General features: G+C 47.2%; 2 protein-coding genes across 4 annotated transcripts in view; both read right to left on the bottom strand.

The window, feature by feature from the left end:
- The window catches only part of LOC147452974 (thylakoid lumenal protein (Mog1/PsbP/DUF1795-like photosystem II reaction center PsbP family protein)), a 62,879-nt gene that overhangs the window by 24,676 nt on the left and 19,833 nt on the right, over positions 1-18,370 (bottom strand). For 2 of the 3 annotated variants that reach the window (XM_086518525.1, XM_086518524.1), the window contains exons 2-4: positions 16,474-16,577; positions 16,146-16,257; positions 15,738-15,965 (exon numbers count right to left, since the gene is read on the bottom strand). In XM_086518525.1, the coding sequence (XP_086374651.1) occupies positions 15,738-15,965; positions 16,146-16,257; positions 16,474-16,577 (444 nt within the window). Of the gene's footprint in view, positions 1-15,642; positions 15,966-16,145; positions 16,258-16,473; positions 16,578-18,370 lie in introns of those variants that run through there. The other variant, XM_086518523.1, reaches the window with a different exon arrangement.
- Positions 114-3,126, bottom strand: LOC147452975 (uncharacterized). The gene has a single exon (XM_086518522.1). The coding sequence runs from the start codon at positions 2,572-2,574 to the stop codon at positions 433-435; it is 2,142 nt and encodes a 713-aa protein (XP_086374648.1). The 5' UTR covers positions 2,575-3,126; the 3' UTR covers positions 114-432.

The following is an 18,370-nucleotide window of genomic DNA, read 5'->3' as shown; positions in this document are numbered from 1 at the left end:
ATATATATATATATATATATATATATATATATATATATATATATATCATAACAAATAGCAATTAAAATTAAAACACTAGACTCTAGAGAGTAGCCCAAAGCCACATAATGCATTAAAACATCATAGAAACTTGAAAATGTAGAATCTAGCTAAATCAAGGAGTCGAGAGCCGAGAAACAGATCAAGATCTCTGATCAATAGATACATCAAATGATCAATGAATCATGATCATACTAGATGGCAAATATGGAGCCTCCAAAACCAACAAGACTGTATTGAGTACTCCAAAATTCAAATGACAAAACATAAATAGAGCCTAGAGGGTGGAGTCCAGCCGCTCGATGCTAAATAGTGAATCCAAAACATAAGTACCTAGTAGAATGTAGAGCTAAGAGGAGTCACGACCGAGGCTAGAGCAAAATGCAATGAGCTCTAACTCTCATCAAAGGCCACCTCCTCATCATCACCCTCATCATCCTCATCCTCAACAACGGAGCATGAAGTCCCAATATCACTCGGCATGCTAATCAAAAGAGACTCCATAACATCAGCAGTGCTATGTGCAATACCCTCCTGAATCTCCTGCAACTCAAGCAAGCGCTCCTCATCCTTCTCTTTGTTAAGCATCTCCAATGTCACCTCCATTCTCTCATAGCCGCGCTCTTTGATCTTGCATAAGAGCCTCAAGTTGGTGTGTATGTAGACAAGCTTCTCGGTATGAGCAGGAAGTAACCTATTTCTTCTCTTGGTGTGAATGAAAGAGAAGGTGCTCCAATTTCTCTCACATGGAGAGGCACATGTCCCTTGAGACAGCACCTTAAGTGCAAGAGTCTGCAATGTGGGCGTGCAAGCCCCAAAAGTCTCCCACCATTTTACACCCTCTTGCATTCTCTTTGGATCCTTTGCAATAGGATGAGCAAATGACTTTCTTTCAGTGAGAAAAGTGCCCAACTCATCAATGAGGGTACCCTGCATGGTCAAATCACCCTTGGTATACCTGTCCAAAAATTTCATCCACCCGTCATGAACCTCACTATCATTGAATTGCCCTCTTCCTCGCCATATAGGATGCAACAAGTATCCCACAGCATGCAATGGTGTGTGCATCATATTCCATCTATCAACGCATAGGTCCTTGATCTCTTGCATCCTTGCCGCATCAATACCTTGCATGTTTTGAATTTGCTCAACCATGCGATCCGTAAGCTCATACACAAGCCCCATGGTGGCTCCTTCCCTATCAACCAAACGAAGTATCTTCAAGATGGGAGCACAAATCTTCAAAATCAACTTGGCCTCTTGCCAAAAGGATGATGCATTAAACACAATGTCCGAGACCACTATGGCCTTTGCAGTCCTGGATGCCTTCATTTTCACAAATTTTGCATCAATCATAAGCCTACGCACACCTTGCATACATCTCTCATCCACAAGACTAGCCAACATGATGAAGTAGTAGGCAAATCGAGTGGCCGATGGTTTCAACAATTCCTTCTTGCTAAGCATTCGAAACAATGCCAAGACAGTGGACTTCCTTGTGACAAATGTGACAACCTTTGTTGCATCTTCAAAAAATTTTGCAATCCAAGGGAGCTTCCCAATATCCTCAAACAAGAGGTCCAAGCAATGGCATGCACACCTCGTGAAAAAAATGTGTTTCCATTTCTCTTCCACCATTTGCCCGGCCCCAACACAATTAGTTGCATTGTCCATGCATACCTGCACAACATTGGAGGCTCCTACCCCAATAATCACATCCTTAAGCTGCTTGAAAATAAATTCTGATGTCTTTGTCTCCCCAGATGTGTCCACAGATTTCAAAAACACAGAACCATGTATAGAGCATGCAAGAAAGTTAATGATAGACCTGCGTCTAGTGTCAGACCATCCATCACATACAATTGTGCATCCATGTTTTTTCCATTTCTCGTGCACACCCATGATCTCATGACCAATGCATTTGACCTCATCATTTAACTCTGTGGTGCGCAAAGCATTGTATGTGGGAGGCACATACGATGGACCAACTTGTCCAATTGCCTTGACCATTTTCAAAAAGAAAGGACTCCGCACTTTCCATTCAGGAATGTCCTCTGCATAAAAAAACCTACGCAAGGCTTGATCTGCTTGCTTGCGTGCTTGCAAGCTAAATGCACTTGCCAAGGGCCCTTGTGCAACCTTCCTCTTCTTGCTCGAGGACCCCACATTTGATTTGGAAGCCGAAGTCCCAGTGGCACTTACATGAGCACTCCCCGATGCATGTGTACTCATTGAGCCTGAGGCAGAGGCATTAGCTCCCAAATCATCCACCAAGGCATCTACAAATGCATTTGGGTCCTTCCCATCATTCTGTACATCTACACGCAATCTTGTGACCACCTCTTTGACGTCCTCTGGCACCAGTCCACATGGGCCTACACCATAGCCAGAGAGGGACAATAAATGTGCACGAATACGGGAGGGACCGCCGTCCAAGGTATGCCCACAATACTTGCATTTACATGTAAATTGCCCTTTCTTTTGAGGCTTCAATTGTTCTACATACTGCCATTCGGGACGCTTCACTCGGCCCATATGGATTCTGCAAACTTGCAAGGTGCACACTGCAAAGTTACAAACCTTGACAAAGTGGAAGCCTCACGAGTAACGGACGGCGTAGGTGAAGAATCAGCCGCGCGCGGGAGAGTGTGTGGGCACTGGGTAGGGCTCCCGGCTCGCGGTCTCGAGTCCTCTCGGCTCTCAAGCTTTGATGGGGGCTCTCTGTGCAGAAACGGGATGGCTGCAGGTTTTTAACAATTCGCGCAGAGGCGTTTTGGGCCACATTTGACAAATCGGGGGCTTTTTTGCCAATGCGTCAAAAATGCCCTGCTCGCGTCCGAAAAGCTGAACCATGCGGCAACCATGCGTGCACGCGTGAGGAAGCCCGATTGGGCAATCGGACGCGCGTGGAAAAAACTATGCATTCTGGTGTGATAGCTCAGCTCCGCTGACTAGTGCCGGACTTTTTATGGAGTGGCACAGATGGGACTACTGATACTCGTGCTCGAGTTCGCTGGTCCACGATTATTCGTCCTAGGTCAAAGGGAGGCCTTGGCATTATTGATCCAGAATTACAGAGCCACGCCCTTCTTACCAAGCTTATTGTTCGGGGTCTTTTTCCCGGCCAAGAACCTTGGAGGATGCTTCTTCACGCCGCTCTTTGCACAGTGACTCCATGCCTCGGCACTAGAGATGGTCATACTTGGCATACAGGGTATCGTTTTCTCTTTACGGATGCCCCCTTGTCCACCACCACCCTCTCACCCTTCATCCGATCGCTCCTTCAGATTTGGGTTTCCATGCGACGGGCTATCATACGCTCACCTCCCTCATGTCGTGAGGAGATTGAGCGCCAGCCTCTCATTTGGAATGATGCAGTTCTTGATTCTTCGGTTAATCCACCTTGTCAGCTTGGAGAGAGGACTCACATTGATTGGGCTGCTTGGGACACTGGCCCTGCTGCCTCTATGCAGTTGTTTCATGCTGGATGCAGATTTTGTGGCAAAGCATTATGACATTGGTCGCGGGGTGACAGACAGACTGCTTGAGATTAATTCCACCGTTCCTTCACAGTGGGATGCAGTCATGCGAGGCACGGTTCAGATGCCTCCCCATTGTGGCTGGGAAGGCCTCTTTGCTCAGAGCACTCTCTTATTAGTTTGTTTAGACACCATGCTGTTCACAGTTGATACTGACAACTCTCAGGGGCTTCATGCTAGATTGACATATGATGCCACCTCTCCGCACCTTGTCTCCCCCGGCGCTCGATGGGAGGCCATACGAGTAGTTGGCTCCCGCGGGAAGCATCGTTGTGTTGACCCCCGTTTCGCTTCCGCTGATGCTGCACTTTGGAGGCTTTGGGTGTGGGAGGGTCGTGCCCTATCTCAGCTTTATTGGGACCCAGGAGAGTGGCATTGGCCTCACTCTGACCCCACCGGTGCACCTGTATCATTCTTTGAGTACACTGTCAAGATTGGAAGGTTAGCATTGATGAGACAGCAACCAGAGCAGCCCACTCATATGCATTTCTGGTTACATTCAGGTCTCTCCCATGCCTATCTACAGCAGTTTTGGTCAGCCATCTGGGATTTACAAGCGTCTCGTCGTATTTCTTTTTTCATGTGGATGATTGCACATGTAGGACTTCCAGTTGGGACTTGGCTAGCTACTATGGGTCATGATCCGTTATGTACTCAATGTCCTTTGCGACTACTTGAGTCACCTGCACACTGTCTTTGGTCATGCTCAACTTCTCATGTAGTGTGGCTTGCAGTTTCCTTTTTACTTAGCAGAGCGGGTGTTCAGCATGGATTTCTCACTTGGGGATCTATCTCATGGTTGATGCCGATGCCCGGCCCGCATCTTTTCTACGAGGGCTCAGACACAGATCCAGCCTTTATGTTTACCTCGACTGGTTATCGACGAGGGACTTTGGCTATGCTACCACAGATTGCTTGGCAGGGGGATCCTCAGACACGTGATGAAGTTTTTCCAGTCATCACTAGCATCACACTATGGAATGTTTGGAAAGCTCGTTGTCTTCACATTCTAAGTGCGGCTCCACAGCTCCTTCAAGATACCCTCACTGCCATTTGGCTGGACATCATTCACACCCTGATTTGGCAGTGGGATTCTTCCTCAGGTACATCTCGAGCAGCTGAGGCTCGTCGATTTGCCTTCCTTCGGCGTTGGGCCCGATCCCCACTCTTCTTCACACTTACAGGTGGCCAGATTACATGGCATTATGCCCCTCCTCGGTGGTTTCTCCTCCACTCATCACACCAACCACATGAGATTGTTCTAGTCGAGTTGTCACTATAGTGGCTCTCATCCTTACATTCAGCTTGTACACCCCACGTGATAGGCTATTTTGGCATCCGCTGGGGATTATATTGTACTCAGTAATATACAGCCCTGACTTTTCCCAAAGAGAGAGAGAGAGAGAGAGAGAGAGAGAGAGAGAGAGAGAGAGAAATCCCTTTGCCCTCTTTGCTTACCCTCGAGGGAGAGAAAGACCCGCTTTGCCCTTCGATTTGCTCCCAAGCTCCTCTACCGTACTCACAACTACCCTTTTCCTTGCCTTATTGCCCTACTCGTTGATTCCCTTCGCTTCCCTCTTCTCCCTTCCTCCTTTGTTAGTAGAGGATGAGAGCGAGCGAGAGAACCAATGCTTTGCTTCCTTACCGAGGATGAGAGAGAGCGGGCGAGAGCCTAAGAGCTTTGCTTCCTTCGGACTCCCTTCTTCTCCTCCTTTCGTTCTCCACTTTTATGCCCTAAAAACCCCACTAATAATAGCCTTTTTTTGCCTCCCTTAGCAACGACGGCGACGTCGTTGCTAGGGGGCATAAAAGTCGTCTCTTGCTGACGTGGCAGTCGGCCTTCGCACCGGCATCAAACGTTGCGAGTGGCACCAATAGGCATCGCCCCTGCAAGCTGAGCAATTTTCGTTTCTTCATGGCGCTCGTTTGAGCCTCGTGCAGCCCGCTCTGTGTTCTCTCCTCCCTACGCAGCTCGCCCTGCCCTTGTCCGCCATGCTTCTCTCTTTTGCTTTTTCCCACTTACCCCTACTAATAATCCTCTTGGGCGGCCTTTTTGCCATAGCTTGGGTGGCCAATATTATTTGGCTTTTGTTGGGGGGCCTTACTCCTTAAACTCATGGGCGGCCATAGTGCCTCTTTATTGGGTGGGCGGCCTTTGGGCACCACATTAAGCATACATATCGACCAAGGCATTGCCAAGCAGTATATCTACCTCCATTGGGCGGCCACATTGGGCGGGCATTGGCCCTTTGTTTCTTTTGGGCAGGCGGCCCTTAAAGGGCATCCCATTTGGCAAACACATCTACTAAGGATTTGCTCCGCAAAACAAAGAAGGCATCATATTTGGTACACATGCCGGCCAAGGCAATGCGAAGCACCGCATCTCTCTCGAGCAGTCCTTGACTAACAATATCTTCGTGAATTTTATTGTCCATACCTACATCTCGAATAATGTCAAAATTACCCGCCTGCAGTTCTTTGCTCTTTTTCCCATCATGGAAGCGGAGTTGCACGACATTCACCCCCTCTGAACTTGCATAGCCTCCGGTCTGTGCCTACTGCACTTGAATCTGCATCTGCTCTAGGTACCTTAAGCTCTTTGCCATCATCAGACTCACGTAAGTGGTAAACACATGAAAAATAAAATAAGGCTTATACCCTATCAATGTTTTAGCTTAATCATTAGGTAGTTGCCCATCAAAAATCTTTGAACCGTATGTACCGTATCTCCAAAGCATTCAATTATGGAAAACTGTTTAGTGAACCCCGCCAGACTCAAGTGCTCCAGTTAATGATGCACACGGCTTGACCATTAAGCTCGCTTTAGGGAACCCTGTCAAGCTCAAGTATGCCTTACTCTGTCTGCACACGGAATGGCCATCAAGTCCTTCACCTTCAGTTCTGGTAGCAGAACCAACTTAAAAGATGTGAAGATACTTCATCAATTGTCCAAAGAAGTCAATTGGCAGCCAGCCATGTAATCTTATTGAACACATAACCAAAAACTCTTTTGACTTAGTATAATATAGAAACCAAAACCTTGTACCATGCAACCTGCTACAACAGAAAACCGGTACTCTTCAAATCTGCAACTTTGCACTTTAGTAGCATCCAGGATCATTGTCAAAGGAGGAGTTTGCACCCCCTCCGATTCATCATCATCACATTCAAGTCCAGGTTCCCACTTTAGTAGCTCGGCATCACAACAACTTGTCAATGAAGGAGTCTGCACCCCCTCTGAATCAACATTTTGCAGATCTTCAAGCAAATACTCTTGCTTAACCAAGTCCTCAAAATCTGGTACATCTAAATTCGGTAAATCTGGTATACCAAAATCCATGATCATGCTACTCTCAACAGCATCCCTGCTTTGATCTATAACATCTGTATCATCATTCAAACCTATGATAGAATCTGTACCATATCATCAATCAACTCTATGGCAGAATCTGTACCAGAAAAAATTTGCTCTAATCCTGAGTCAGTAGCAAAAGTATCACTTGTAAGCGAATCTCCTTGCATGTCCACTTGAATATGGCTGCACTCATTCACCTGCACAATTTCTTCTTGAGCTTTAGACAGTTCGTTGTTTTGATCCCTCGATTTCTTTTTCTCCTGTACTGCATTTATAAGTTCTTTGAAAAATTCACATGTGTATCCTGAAGCTGTGAAGCCTCGCCCTCAAAGACTTCTACTTCATGCACAACATCTGCAAAACCCAACTTTTCATACACAGCTTTAACTATGTCGTCATCACTAGCTTGTAAGAAGGTAGCAACCTGCACAATAAACTCATCAATCACAGCTTCTAACTTTGATCGTACTTGTCCTCGGATATCTGTGTAGTTTGGTAGACTTGGACTCTGTTCTTGATAGCTTTCATAATGCTCATAACTTACCTGTACAATAGCTTCTTTGAAATACTCCCAGTCGTCGTTGCAGACTTTGGTAACCTCTTGAATCTGCTCCTTCAAATCTGAACTCACTAACTGCTCAAAAGATCTAACCATTAACTCTTCTGGTATCCCTCTTACCTTAGTTCCCAGCTCATAACACTCTAGGTAGCCCTCTAGATCATAACCATCGAAGACTCGCCTCTCGTCGTATACTGCATCCAAAGCTTCATTCATTTGATTTTTCTTCTTAACGGTCTCCATTTCAAGCAGAGATCCTTGAACCAATTGAAGCATCTTCGAAAAATCTAGGACTGTTAACTTATCATCAAAACCGTTTGCACTTAACTCTGCAATCATCTTCATCATCTGCTCTAAATTCTCCATCTTTACCTCCCACCCCGGCTCGTTTCGCTTCAGGTTCACCAAAGATGTCGGGAGATATGTGTTCGAAATGTGAGCCGGGCAGGCGTCGGGCCTCTGGCTGTGAGAGGTGTGAAAGAGAGAGAGAATGAGAACAACAGATGCAACTGAATCTGGCAATCACCTTACCCTTCACTTAATCAAGTCAAGCTTTAAGTACAACTTAATCGATAGCCAAGGCGGGTTGTTACCAGCACCAACACTTGGATCAATTGGTAAATAGGAGTTTAAGCTCCCTCTACAGATTAACCAGGCCGTTAACGACACCGGGCTTACTATAACGATTAATTGATTTCTTCAGACTGATGACGTTGATGTTAATTCTCTCTTTTCATTTTATCTGCTTCAACTGCCCTTGGATTCTACAAGTTTTAATTCTCTTCACTGCCTCAATTCATGCTCCCTGCTCTATATGCTTTGCGCTGCCTTAATTGTCGTCGTAAATTTTTACCAATCTCTAAATGATAATGGTGATGGAAATTTTCCTCTGCTGCTTTATCTGCCTCAACTACCCGTGGATCTGCAAGCTTCAATTCTGCTTTTCCTTGCCGAGCTCGGACTCGTTACCTTGCTGAGCTCCAATTCCCTTTTCTGCCTTTGCCAAGCCGAGCTCCAACTCTTGCCAAGCCGCTTCAATCTTTCTTTCTTACTTACCTTCTTCTGCTCGATACCTTTCAATCGTTAGATTTTCTCTTCTTACTTGAATATCGAGAGCAAGAGATCCCGAGTCCTTCTTCTTCTTCTCAAGCTATTCCCCGCCTTCTCCTTCTCTCTTCACCTCATGTGCCGACGAAGAGAGAGAAAGAGAATTCCTCTTGCTTGTCCAACACGAGAGAGAGAGAGAGAGAGAGAGAGAGAGAGAGAGAGTCGTGCCTTTGCTTCCGTGCATTTGTTCAAGCAAGAGAGAGAGAGAGAGAGAGAGCTTGGAGCTCTTGCCTTCCTTTGATCGATTAAGCACGAGAGAGAGAGAGAGAGAGAGAGAGAGAGAGAGAGAGAGAGAGAGAGAGAGAAATCCCTTTGCCCTCCCTTGCTTACCCTCGAGGGAGAGAGAGACCCGCTTTGCCCTTCGATTTGCTCCCGAGCTCCTCTATCGTACTCACAACTACCCTTTTCCTTGCCTTATTGCCCTACTCGTTGATTCCCTTCGCTTCCCTCTTCTCCCTTCCTCCTTTGTTAGTTGAGGATGAGAGCGAGAGAGAACCAATGCTTTGCTTCCTTATCGAGGATGAGAGACAGCGAGCGAGAGCCTGAGAGCTTTGCTTCCTTCGGACTCCCTTCTTCTCGTCCTTTCATTCTCCACTTTTATGCCCTAAAAACCCCACTAATAATAGCCTTTTTTTTGCCTCCCTTAGCAACGACGACGCCGTCATTGCTAGGGGGCATAAAAGTCGCTCTTGCTGACGTGGCAGTCGGCGTTCGCACCGGCATCAAACGCTACGAGAGTGGCACCAAAAGGCATCGCCCCTGCAAGCTGAGCAATTTTCGTTTCTTCATGGCGCTCGTTTGAGCCTCGTGCAACCCAGCTCTGTGTTCTCTCCTCCCTACGCAGCTCGCCCTGCCCCTGCCCGCCATGCTTCTCTCTTTTGCTTTTTCCCATTTACCCCTACTAATAATCCTCTTGGGCGGCCTTTTTGCCATAGCTTGGGCGGCCAATATTATTTGGCTTTTGTTGGGCGGCCATACTCCTTGAACTCATGGGCGGCCATAGTGTCTCTTTATTGGGTGGGCGGCCTTTGGGCACCGCATTAAGCATACATACCGACCAAGGCATTGCCAAGCAGTATATCTTCCTCCATTGGGCGGCCACATTGGGCGGGCATTGGCCCTTTGTTTCTTTGGGGCGGGTGGCCCTTAAAGGGCATCCCATTTGGCAAACACATCTACTAAGGATTTGCTCCGCAAAAAAAAAGAAGGCATCATATTTGGTACACATGCCGGCCAAGGCAATGCCAAACACGACATCTCTTTCGAGCAGTCCTTGACTAACAATATCTTCGTGAATTTTATTGTCCATACTAGCATCTCGAATAATGCCAAAATTACCCAGCTCAACAGTGCCGACAACTGACACCAACTTCTGCCTGACAAGATGTAAATCCCTTTAGACTTCTCAAACTGCATAAAATGCATACAAACCTTGCCGAGGCTGTAAAATTCCCAGATGGCACACGGACCGAGCGGACCAGACTGGTACAAAACCGGCCCCCGGTGAATCTTTAACGGCCAATATCTTGGCAACCGTAAATCCGATCACTGATCTGAAAAGACCGACGCGCTCCACAAAGTGAGCACTTCAGGCCTGTGCATTCACTTCATTTTTGTCCCCTTAGCTGCAGTTGCCCAATCCGGTACAGATCTGCAATTGACTCAAACTTCGAACTGCCATAACTTTCTCACCGTAGCTCCAATCGACGAGCTGTAAAGACAGGCTGGTAGAGCACTTCAAGCACTGCAGTTCTAGATCATAATCTCCCATCTGTGCTCACTTCAAGTATACTCCTATTTAGCATCATTAAGGCATCTATTGGCCCTTTTAAGCCGCATCCGGCATACATTAATCATTAAACTTGGCCTATTAGCAAGCACTGATCACTGCTCAATAAATGTGTAGGCTTCATCAAAGCTTAGCTTGCAGTTCTTTGCTCTTTTTTCCATCATGGAAGCGGAGCTGCACGACACCGCCACCTCTGCACCTGCATCTGTGGAGATTGAAAGATCGGAAAGAGACTTATCTATTGCTACTAACCTACTCCATGATTGAAAAAATGACGCAATGTGGATACATACTCCTAACTCCCCAATGAAACCCATTCACCTTGAAGGCGGCATGGATCCCGTAGTGCAGTATAGTTCTTTGTCACTGGAAACCAACCCTAGCTTGGAACAACCTACTCCACTTGACGAATCAAACGAAGATCTGCTGGAGTGGTTGGAAGCTACCAAGTCTATGCCTTGTTATGGAGTCTCTATTCAACCTGTGCCAGAGGATACACGCTATTCCAAATTTTCTACAATATCCGAGCCCAATGAGCCAACTGCGCCGACAACCAATGGAGAAGACCTACAGAACTCAACCTCCACCCGATCTGTGTCTGACTCTCCGGCCAAGCCATATTCATCCTCTGTGTCTGTGTCTGATGTACTACCCTTCACCAAGTCTCTTCAAGGCAGCTTACAGCAAAAAGATGTTGATTTCAAAGTGGATGACACACCAACTGCTGTTGTCTTTCTACTCCTAGACGCGGCAACTTCTTCACCTGCAGTGCAATCTTCAGCAGTGCCCTCACCAGACCCCATAAAGGGAGCAAACTTCGGCATTTCTGATACCCACCCGGCTCTACTAGGCCAAATGCAGCACAAACGATCGTATTTACTTTGGTCTAGGTCACAGAACAAGATTAAAGTAGCCCGTTTTGCAGCAACAGACTATGATTTTGCAAGAAATTGGTTTGTAAATACTCTATTTTTGTGCCTCCTCTTTCTTGGCTTCCTCACCCCTATTTACCCCTCTCTAGCCCCCACCTCCCTCCCCCTCTTTCTATCTTCACCACCCCTATTTACCCTCCCTCGCCCCCTACCTCCCTCCCCTCTCTCTATGTTCCTTACCCCCTCTCGCCCCCTACCTCCCTCCCCTCTCTCTGTGTTCCTCACCCCCTCTCACCCCTACCCACCCCCTCTTGCCCCTACCCACACCCACTTGCCCCAACCCACCCCCTCGTCCCTACCCTCTCTCACTCGCCCCTACTCCACCCCCTCTCGCCCCTACCCTCCTCACTCGTCCCTATCCAAACCCCCTCACCCCTACCCTCCCCACTCGTTCCTATCCAAACCCCCTCACCCCTACCCAACTACCCTCGCCTTCCCTTCCCATCTCGCCCCTACTCACCCCCACCTCGTCCCTCTCTAGCCCCTCTCTCCTATCCACCTCCTCCCCTCTTGCTCTCACCCTACGGCTCCGAGTTTGCAGTACCTTGGGCTGAACAGATTACAAGGTTAACAGAACTACAGTAATTAGAATTCTTGGTCAGAAGAGGTGATGGACTGCCCTTTCCTGTAGCATCGGGTGATGGTCAGATGTTGGCAAAATTGAGGTTGTTTTGGATGCGTACTCAGCCATTGTGTCGCACTGGTTTCGCACTGATTTGAGTGTGCAGGATGGCGAGCTTCCAGTTCTTCCACCTTCAGTGCCTGGGTAGTAGCAATGCTCATAGCCCCAAAAGCAGAGGATTTTTCAAACCCTTCTCAATTAGTACAAAAGCAGTTTCTTTTCGCAGTCCAGTATCCTATCTCACCGGGACGGCGAGTGGTCTTGTGGCGGGCAACCTGTAGCAAGGCTACATTGTCACTGGCACACGACAAGCAGTTAGTTGCAGTTGGGCTGGAGTTCACACTAGACGGACACCAAGGCCATATCACCACCACCTCAGTTTGGAGATAGGCTTAGCTGGATTGGGATATCTGCTAGCCTTTGGTGGCTCTTTAGGGATACATGTGTGTGGTTGGTTTCAGTCGTCGAGCAAGATTATCATCTTCTTCTTGTATGGTTTAGCGTCTTTGTCTAGTGTCTCGGGTCCATACACTACATGTATGCACTATCCCCACACATCTGAGCCTCGACACCCCATTGTACCTATGAGTTCTTGGCTGGAGCTGAGTGTGCTGCCATGCCAGAGTCTGTACGGGTTTCTTTGAGTTAGTCGAGTTCCATATGTTCAGGTTTCACTACTGAGTCTTGCTATTGTTGCTTTGTTCTTCATTGTCTTCTGTGTTTTCGTTCTGTGGAGTGAGATCTCACGCACACTGCATTGAGGAGCACCCACTATAGAGAGCACGACACATTATCTCCACTACAAAACACTCCCTTGAGGTAGCTGTCTACGGGAGGATGGCTTGACTCCTAGTTTTTTCTTGGAGTACAGGGACTTACTTGGCTCAGATCTTTGCAGCGCATTCCAGTACGTTTTGCACACTGGCGAGATGCCTGACAGCATGAGTGAGGGCTTGATCTACCTAATCCCAAGGAGGGCGGCTCCTTGAATGAGATTCAACAGTGGTGACCCATTACCATCCTCAACTCATCCTACAAAATTCTAGCAAAGGCTCTGAGCTTGAGGATCCACCCACTACTAGAGAGCATTATACATGGGACCCAGACAGGCTTTGTCAAGGAACGTAGTATCCTTGACAACATCTTCACTTTCTGAGAGGCGTTTGCCCTCGCACGTCTCCGCGGAGAGGACTTGGTGATACTCCTCAATTTTGAGAAGGCATAAGACAGAGTTGACTAAGACTTCTTGGAGGGCACTCTACTCAGGATTGGCTTCACAGATGCTTGGATCAGAGGTGTGTCAGCTCTCTACAAGCGTGCGCACAGTCAGATGCTTTTGGCAGGGGGAAGAGGAGAGTGTTTCTTGCTCTCACGTTCGGTCAGACAAGGCTGTCCTCTTGGCCCCTTCCTCTTTCTGTTCTATGCTGAGGCCATGAGCACATTTTTGACTTCTCAGCAGGTTGGCTTGCGTGGTCGTGAGCTCCCTATCAAGGCAGATGAGCTTCTAGACGTTGAGTTTGCCGACGACTTAGCCTTGTACTTGGATGGCCAGGAGGCCAATCTGCACATGTGCGAGCAGGCTCTTGAGGTTTTCTGATGTGCAGGCGCACTAATCAACTGGAGGAAGACAGTAGCTTTCTGGATTGGCAATGCTAATACACCTAATTGGGTCACCAGGTGAGGGTTTTAGGTGGATCCCCCTAGGGACTGCAGATCGTTACTTGGGTTGTCAGGTTGGCCTGGACTTGTCCCCTAAGCAGTAGACTGCTCCCCTCCTCCTATCCATTCGGAGGAAGTTGCTGCATTGGAGCTCGGCACGGCTCTCTTTGGCAGGTAGAGTTGTAGTGGCCAACCAGGTGGTGTTGGCTACTATGTGGTACATCACGTCTTGCTGGATCTTCTCGAGCTCCTGTATCAGCCAACTAGAGAGGCTGATCAGGAACTTTCTTTGGTCAGGGCACGACACTCAGTTTGCCGGGGTCAAAGTGGCCTGGCAGGTCATCACTTTACCATGTTCTCAGGGGGGGCTAGGGATCATAGACCCAGTATAGCAGAGCCGGGGAAGTTTGTTGTCAGAGTATTGCTTCCAAGGGAGGATCCCTGGAAGGAGTTGTTGCTTCAGCGGCTTAGAGCTCGAGTGCCTCATGCAGGAGGCCCTTGGAGCCCTTCCATCAAGTGGACTTTTAAAGAGATGCGTAGAGTTGGTCTGAGCCGGAGACTAGAGGATCGATTTGCGGTGAGCCTGCTTCGCTCTTGGGAGTAGCTACGGAGAGGCCTGGAGCAGCACCAGCCCACTTGCACGGAGGAGTGCTTGAGACAGTCCCTTGTTTGAAACCCCATGTTTAGCACGCAGAGAGGCCACTTGGTTGGTAGTAGGCCTCATGTTTCCTGGGGTACCATGGCAGAGGGTCCAGCCCGCACTCTAGGCGACTGGCTTCAGTTCTCGGGTTTGCTAGAGGAGGTACAGAGCACCCAACTACGGGGCAGGTCGACGGTACACTTGGGGTGCTGCAGCCTGGTCCACTCTTACGGGCCCTGCACTCCAGTTTGAGTTGGCTTCCACCAGCAGGATGAAAGTGATCCAGGGGGCACCTACAGAGCTTACCCCCCAAGAGTGGTGCTGTGAGAGAGGTGTGTTGGGAGCTCATCTGTGGCCTGACACTCTGGTTCATTTGGCGGGCCCGCTGCTTATGCATCTTTGAGGCTCTCCCTGTTCCACCGGCAGAGACTGTTCGTGATGTTTGGCTGGAGTTGGTCCACACTCTCAGGAGCCAGTTCGAGAGACTGCAGGCATAGTTACCAGGAACGGGAAACCGGAACGGGAACGGGGAACAAAATGCCATTCCTTGTTACGGGTACTCACATTTGAAACACGGAACGGGGATTCGGAACGGGAACTTGGAATGGAAACGGGGAACGGAGACCTGAAAACGGCCATTCCCTGTTACTATGACTCCAGGGCAGTTCCGACCGCATGCGGGAGCACAAAGAGGCTTTCTTGCGACTCTGGCATCCAGGGCCATTCTTAACCATGGTCCAAATGTACCCAGATGGCACTACCATCCATTTGTGTGGCTTTTTCCTCCTCTCATTTCGTGATTTAGCCCCCATTGTCCATATTCTGTTTTTTCATTGGGAGCTGCTATTGATATAGACCTCTCTGGTAGAGGTGATTGTAGCACAAAGTGCTAGCTGGGCAGATAACAGTATTAAGGTTAACTGTGCAGGCAATAGCATCAAGGGATCCCACTCCTCGTGGAGAATGTGCAGACAGGAGGACAAAACATGGATGGGGAGGTGATGCCTGAGATTATGCCTGCAAAAGGGAATATGCCAGCACACTCTCCTCAAATTCCTTGTATGACCAGGGTCAGTTAAAAGGAACCCATTACGAGTTTCCATGCTCCTAGTTGTCCATTTCTACAGCATGTATTATTGTTTGTTGGCACAAGCGTAGCAAGGAGTGCTCTCTTCTCCTGGAAAAGTCAGGAGGAGGACTTTGTGCCTGTCGGTGAGAGGAAGGCCCCAAGGATTTTAGAAACAGCCCTCAAGAAGAGAGTTGCTTTTCCAAGTATACTGCCTCCACATCAGAGGGCAGGTTATGACTGCTTCAGGGATCTCTGTTCGACACAAGTGAAGCCAGTTGAGTTCTAAATCTGTTCAAGCTTGAGCCGTAAACATGTTAAGAGGGTATTCTTGACCAACTATAATATGCTCATAGAACAATCAGAAAAAAACCAATTCGAATGCAGGCACTGCTATAAATGATGAGCTCAATTTGGATAGTAAGTTTACCATTGCCACTGACAGTCATGAGATAAAGCCTGTTTCCAGCAGCTGTTGCAGTTATAAGAACATGAGGCACATTGAGTTCATATAGGTAATATGTCCTTCCGTCATGCTCCTTTACCATCATGTCCTTCACTTGACCTTCTACATTTTGACCAACCAATTCTGGTCCAAAGGCATCGATAACTTTTTCAGGCGGCCCAATCTTTTCCATCGTTGCATCCTCTCCAAGATCTGAAATTGAGCAAATGGAAAGCAAGCAATGTTAAATATCTGTAAGGTCAGAAGCTCTGAGCTTCTAATATAAAAGGGGAAAGAGGCGGTGTTGGTGGTGGTGGTGGTGGTGGTGGGGGGGGGGGGGGGGGGGGGGGGGGGGGGGGTTTGTGTGCGGTTGGGGTTAAATAAGTGGCATACCACTTGCAAATCTTAAAACTGGAGCCACCACAACACTCAAGCTTCCTTCCTGTTTGCTTAAAAATCTAAGGTCAATTTCAGTACCTCCAAGATCAGCAATCGAAACAGGAACCTATGGCCATAATAAATATTAGCAGAATCTCAAAGATAATGTTGATGAATTTCAAAAAGGAAACTAAACAATTTTGAAAACAGATGGAGATGTAGCTCAAAACAGGCTCAAAATCTTGCACTAAGAAGCACTATAATACCAAGGAAATTGGATTGGTAGAGTTTTCAATTACAGACTGCCCAATCCTCAAATATATGATCTCATGGTTGTGCTCACCTCTTCCCAATCCTCGGGAACTCTAAATGTATAGGGAATGATTGGACTCCAGCCAACACCATGGCCACCAGACTTCGCATCTGGTCTTCGATAGGTTCGAATTCCTGACCAATCAGATCAGGTCAAAAACTGTTAGGTAGACCTTAAAACCTTTTAATAAATAAGTCATAATTTGTTCAAGGGACATTAATGCCTTTATATTAAAGGGATCACTTCTCATTATTGAGAAAACTGACCAGTGGCATTCATAAATTTTGCTATATAAGGTTCCTTCCTCAGCCTCTGTGCATATCTGCCTACCTTTCACGTCCACGATAGTCAATTTACTCACAAATTGGAAACCCATGGCAATTGGCAGCTCATTGGCAAACCAAGCAACAAGGCTGCATGCCATTTTGCATTTGACATTAGATCAGGACCTAAAAATGAACTTGAAGCCAAATGCCAAGACAAAGGGATAGTGGGGCAAGGCGAAGACGAGTGACATTGTGAGGCATTTTTTGAAATGCAAATTTTTTTTTTATATAAATCCCTTTGGAGACTTCCCAACTTTCTTTTGTGAATGTAATGTACATAGTATACATAACTTGGTGCACTTTTTGATGGCAATCACCCGTGTACATGTCTTTGGGGAGTTGGGTCCCTAGATGTGGCGCCTTTTTCTTGGGATGCTTTAAAACAATGTAGAAAAGGTTTTTCTAATGTAAATAAGTGTAGTGCAATGTGATCGAGAAGATCCACCTAGAAAGTTCGACATGTAGGGTTTAAGATTTAGGGTGTCATTACTGAATATATGTGGAAATTGGCATGCAGACCCATTAAAAATGTATCTAGAGGCAATGAGTAATGTGAGTATCTGCGGTTCCATGAATTTGGAGCTGAAATATGCTTCTCCACTTGATTTGGGAAATTCCCCCTCCCGGGTAGTGTTTTTTGGCCCAAAAAGGCCATTTCAGAGTAAAATCTGCCAAACATCGAAGTAAAATGGCCAATCAATTGGCATTGTATGGGTCAAAATAGTCAAAATGCCACATCAGCCACGGTGATGTGATTGCCAGCTCTTTTTGGGTGGGGGGGGGGGGGGGGGGGAGTCGTCTTCCTACGAACAAATATCAACACTTTATGCATTATGAAGAAGAGGACAACAGCTTGCATGGTGGTGCTTGTGTGCAATCCGCCCTTCTTTCTTCTTGTTTTTCGGTGTGTAAGAGAATAAGGGTTTTTCCTCTTCACATTTTTATGTAGACTGTGTGTATGAGAGTGCTTTTCTGTAGACTGTGTATGAGAGTGCTTAAGTTCTCGTGAATGCGTATTGATAAAGAATTGAGGGAAGGGGCTGTCAAAGTCGGCCATCCGGAAGCGTAGAGAGCAAGGGGGGTGTTGGGGGGGGGAGAGAGAGAGAGAGAGAGAGAGTCTCCTGAACCAACCAACCTTGGCAATGAATAACTGATGCATATACAATGGGTTGCGTATATACCCACCTAATTAAATTGCCCTACCCAGACTTTGACAAATAAGTGAAATAAATACCTAAAAGCCAAAATAAATATTGGGATCACACTGGACAGTTCACTTGAGATGCCATAACTATAACAACCTCTTTGCAGCTCATAGTGGACATAAATAGTAAGACCAAAATCGATGAAGAAGCTACCTTGGACACCCCAGTAGATGATCAGTCTACTGGATACACCTCGGTTATGCTACCCTCAACTTTGTACCTTAGAAGAATGCCATCTTGAGCATCAATTGCCTTGTGGAAAATTGTATTGTGAACCACACTACGTCCAAGAATCCCCATTTGTGAATTGTGACACATCGCGTCCAAAACACTCCAAGACAATGAACTTTGAAACACATCCTATCCATCATCCGGCCAACAACAATGGATTGGTGC

The sequence above is a fragment of the Adiantum capillus-veneris genome, chromosome 8 (genome assembly GCF_014529385.1).
Source record: "Adiantum capillus-veneris isolate H3 chromosome 8, ASM1452938v2, whole genome shotgun sequence".
NCBI classification, from domain to species: Eukaryota; Viridiplantae; Streptophyta; class Polypodiopsida; order Polypodiales; family Pteridaceae; genus Adiantum; species Adiantum capillus-veneris.
The sequence above is the reverse complement of the archived record's forward strand: the minus strand, read 5'-3'. Positions and strand labels throughout refer to the sequence as shown.

Excerpts from the sequence above, each read along its gene's own strand:
- LOC147452975 (XM_086518522.1), bottom strand. The coding sequence starts at position 2,574 with ATGGGCCGAGTGAAGCGTCCCGAATGGCAGTATGTAGAACAATTGAAG.